At 44.3% G+C, this 4,425-nt stretch overlaps 1 protein-coding gene across 1 annotated transcript in view; it reads right to left on the bottom strand.

The window, feature by feature from the left end:
• Positions 1 to 2,851, bottom strand: part of ANKRD22 (ankyrin repeat domain 22) — a 34,097-nt gene extending 31,246 nt beyond the window's left edge. Inside the window, exon 1 of the mRNA XM_029287286.1 lies at positions 2,822 to 2,851. Coding sequence (XP_029143119.1) covers positions 2,822 to 2,851 — 30 coding nt within the window. The remainder of the gene's footprint in view (positions 1 to 2,821) is intronic.
• Positions 2,852 to 4,425: the final 1,574 nt, after the last annotated feature.

Genomic DNA, 4,425 nt, shown 5'->3' with positions numbered 1-4,425 from the left:
AGAATGTATTATATTTCATATACCTTAAACTAGTTGCTGTCTGGTCTGCTATTAACATACTAAATTGTTCCCTAAGCATAGTTATAGATACTTTTAAGTTATTATCCAACGGGTTTAAAATAAAAGCCTGTTCTTTCGATTTAATCTCCTCCTCTAACTCTTTTCATTTTTGTGCTTGCTTTCTCTTATGACCACTATTCATAGAAATCAAAATACCTCTCATATACGCTTTGCTAGCATCCCAGACTATTGAAATAGGAGTACCTTTCTGCATATTTAACAAAAAAAATTCTTTCAATTGATCCTTACACTTCTGCACATTATATCATATCTAAATAAATTTTCATTCAATCTCCAAGTTCTTCTCTTCCCATCTTCACCAAATAATTCCATCCACACCGGACTATGATCGGACAATGTCCTAGGAAAGATCTTAACATTCTTCACCCTGGAAAGAAAGTCATTGGTTATCAAAAAAAAAGTCAATTCTCGAATAAGATTGGTGCCTGTCCGAAAAAAAGGTATAGTCTTTCTCATCCATATTCCGTTCCCTCCATATGTCTTCTAGTTCCAGTTCCTCCTTCAAATCAAAAAAAGTTTTTGGCAATGTTGAATTAAAAGCTTTACAGGAACCTTTCTTGTCTTTTCTTGGATCTAAGACACCGTTCCAGTCTCCCATCATAATAACTGATTTATAATCCATTTGATTTAGTTTCCGATGTATCAATTTATAAAACTGTTTCTGCTGTTGATTTGGAGCATATAATCCAATGATAAGACATTTCTTCCCATTCAAAAGCATTTCAACAAAAACATATCTTCCTTCTGGGTCAGAATCAATCAATTTAGGCAAAAACTCCTTCTTAACATAAATAACTACTCCACCTTTTTTCTGAGGCGCAGATGCAATAAAATGTATTCCCAACCGTGAATTAATCAAATACTTTTTGATCTTTTGCTGTAATATGAGTTTCTTGCAAGCAAACAACATCATTTTATGTTGCTTCAAATAATAAAATACCTTTTTTCTTTTCTGCGGTGAATTCAAGCCATTAACATTCCATGTCAGGAACCTTGCCATCTTTAGTGGCAGAGAGCCTCAGGAACGCCCCTTGCAAATCAGCCATCACTGATCTCTTCGGTCTCGCTCCTCCCACTGACTCTGAAGTTACTTGCTGTTCTATAGGTACTGCATCCATTTTTCGTTGCTCTCTTTCTTTACATCTGTGAGCTGCACGGGTCAATCTCTGTGATTTTGGATCATCTTTAATTTCCAAAAGTTGTAACTCAGCTTGAACTTGATCTTGTAAATTAGTAACGCTTGATGATGATGTAGCTCCTTGAGTGTCTTTATCTTCTGGAATTCTTTCCTTCCTAATACCTTGTGGAGACTCTGATGAACCTGCTTTCAAAATTGAACTGTAAAAATCTTTTGCTTTTGCCACCGTATTAAGCCGATAACGTACGCCCATATAATTAACCATTATACCAGCTGGTATATCCCATCTGAATTGTATTTGTCTCACTTTCAATTCTTCAGCCAAAAAAGCAAAATCTTTTCTTCTTCTAAGTATCTTGGGTGGTATTTCTTTTAAAATTATCACATCTTGTTCTAGAATTTGAAATCTCTGTTTGTAAAAAGCTTGGATAATTTCATTGCAGATTGATTTTCTTGAAAAGTAAATAACAACATCTCTTGGAAGGTTTCTCTGTCTCGCAAACCATGAGTTAACTCTAAAAAAAATTTCCATTTCTCTCATGATTTCATCAGGTTGGCAGGACAGAACCAAGGCCAATTCTGCTGCAATTTCCTCCTCCAATTTTTCTTGGGCATTTTCCCTAAGTCCTCTTATTCTCAACGCATGTTCCATTTCTCTAAATTGTGACATAAGAATCTCATTCTGATTTATATCAGTAATCTCTTCCACTTTCCCCATTCTGATTTCCAAAACTTCAACGTGTTCCTCCACTTCTTCCACCCGCCCTGCAATGCGATCTACGTGGCAAGCCAAACCTTGCATTGCAAACACTATATCATCTCTCATTTCAACATTTTTTTCTTCAAGTTTCTCCTCAAGTTTCTTTTCAAGCAGCTCATCCATTTCACATCTAATCTGTTTGGCTGTGTCCTTTAAGGCATCTTGTATATCTTTCAATGTTAAGGCTGGCATTGGAGGAGAGGGCGGGGGAGTAGGTTTTGTCTGCTGTGATGTTTGGACAGCTGGGGAAGAGCTCAAACTTTTCTGAGGAGCAAAAGTTCCCCCACGCTTTGAAGCCATTTTACTTTCTCTTCTCTTCCCCTCTAATTTTATTTATATAATATAATGTCCAATAAAATTTTGTAGAAACTGCCACCAGAAGCAGAAGCAAATGGCTTGCCCACCAACAATACAAGCAAATCTGATACAATAGTAATCCAGCAGAAAGTGAAAGTAGAATTGAAAGTCCCCAGAAAGTGAAAGTCTCTGTCAAAGAGCAAAACGCCCTTCCGCGGCCATTTTTTTTCCTTTCTTCTTAAACTTAAAATATCAGTGGAGAAGACTTACTAACTTCAGAGCTAAAGGCTCAAATCCTTCCAGCTTCCAAGCACCTGGATCGCTCTGTCTGCCCATAAAAATTTACTCACGATCTCCCATAAGCAGAGGTTGAATCCGCGTCTGGCTTCGTTCAGCAGGGGCGGGCGGCTCGGAGAAAAGCCGCCATCGGCACCGGGATTCAAACCGGAGTCCGGGATGAGGTATTGACATTAGACAGGATCTGCAATAGTAGGGTCCTGACATTAGACAGGATCTGCAATAGTAGTCAACCCGGAAGGACGGACCTTGCCGGGGGATTCTGCAAAGTCTACCATGTCGGACACTGGTGCAGAGAAGGAGGAAGCCACCACGAAGAGGAAGCCCTCCCTCCGGTCGGAACCCTGCCAGCTGTCCGGCTTTAAGAGATCTTATACCTCAGAGGAAGAGGTGGTGGAGATGCGCAGCCATAAGCCCTGCTGATCCATGGATGTAGGAAAGAAGGACGAGTGGGAAAAGAAATCGAGAAAGGTGACACTGAGGCGAGGCAGCCACCAACCGAGATGGAAGGAAGAGATGGAGAGATCCCTGCACCTCAGCAAAGATGAGGACAATCACGGGGAGCAGTCAAACTGGATCCTGGAGAAGGCGATCGATCTGATGAAATCAACCCTTGTCTCCCTCAAAGATAAAAAGCCTGAACCCCACAGCTGCAACGTTACCTTGAGCCGCAGCAAAAGAGACACCGGGGAGGAGTCCGAAGCCGAAGTCCCAGGGATGTCAGGTGGAGCAGCCAAGACTGCAGCCGTCGCAGTGGCAGCCCCCACTCCCTGCTGCGTGGTAGCTGATGATCAGGATGGATGACACAACAGACGACAACGCAGACATCGATCCATCCAGAAGTTCCCACAGCTGGACATGAAGTTTCAGGGAGAGCCACGATGCCTGGGGTTCTTCTTAACCCAGGTCTTCAACTATGTGGAGAATATGGCCGAGATATCCCGACCGACAAGGCTCGGATCCGCATCGTACAGGCAGCCCTGGATGGCGTGGCAGCTGACTGGGTGCTGGACCTACACGACTCCGATGCCCCCGAGCTCCAAAACTTCAACAAATTCATGTTCTCCCTTAGACGACGATTTGAGGACCCGTTAGCAGACTCGTTAGCAGAAGGCTCGTGAGAAGATTAAGACGGTGAAGCAAGGCAGGCACCCAGTGGCTGAGTACACCCAGGAATTCAGAGTCATAGCTAGCAAGCTGAATTGGCCAGAAGACATCCTGCTTAGCCATTTCAAGGATGGACTGAAATACAACCTCTATGGTGCCTGCCTTCCCCGTGGAAACCCACACCAATTGCACGATTGGTACCTCCTGGCAGAGGAAGCCAAGATTCACTTGCTCAAGAAACATTGCAGAGGGAAGTCATGGAGCCAATCACCCCCTGAGCCATTGCGCGAGGCCGCAAGGCACCAACCCACAGCCAAGAAGACCACCAGCTGTTTCAAGTGTGGGAAAGAGGGGCATCACACCGCAGAATGCTGCTTGAGGAACCCCCAGGAGAAGGCCAACCGGATGCCAGCCGGGAGGGCGGGAAAGTCACCTGCCAAGCTGCGAGAACCAGCCATGAAGGGTACTGAAGCCATTGAGTTCCTCCCCTCTGCCTAACGGGGGGAGGGAACCCCAGCCTACACTGCGGGAGCGTTCAACTCGTCAGACGCCAACTCCGAAGACGAGCCCCTGGTAAGTGGACCCATTGCGCCCCCCATCTGGACAGTGACTATCTTAGCCCCTTCCATGCCCAAAGCTGTAAAGGTTAGAGCCCTATTAGACTCTGGCTGCACGCGTTGCCTTATTAGCCCAATGTTGGTGGGGATCCTGGGCATTCCAGTGAGGAGGCTGAAGAAACCGATAT

The sequence above is a fragment of the Protobothrops mucrosquamatus genome, unplaced genomic scaffold (assembly GCF_001527695.2).
Source record: "Protobothrops mucrosquamatus isolate PMUCROS unplaced genomic scaffold, P.Mucros_1.0 scaffold_284, whole genome shotgun sequence".
Classification (NCBI taxonomy): domain Eukaryota; kingdom Metazoa; phylum Chordata; class Lepidosauria; order Squamata; family Viperidae; genus Protobothrops; species Protobothrops mucrosquamatus.
Note: the sequence above shows the minus strand (reverse complement) of the source record. Positions and strands in the feature narration are given on the sequence as shown.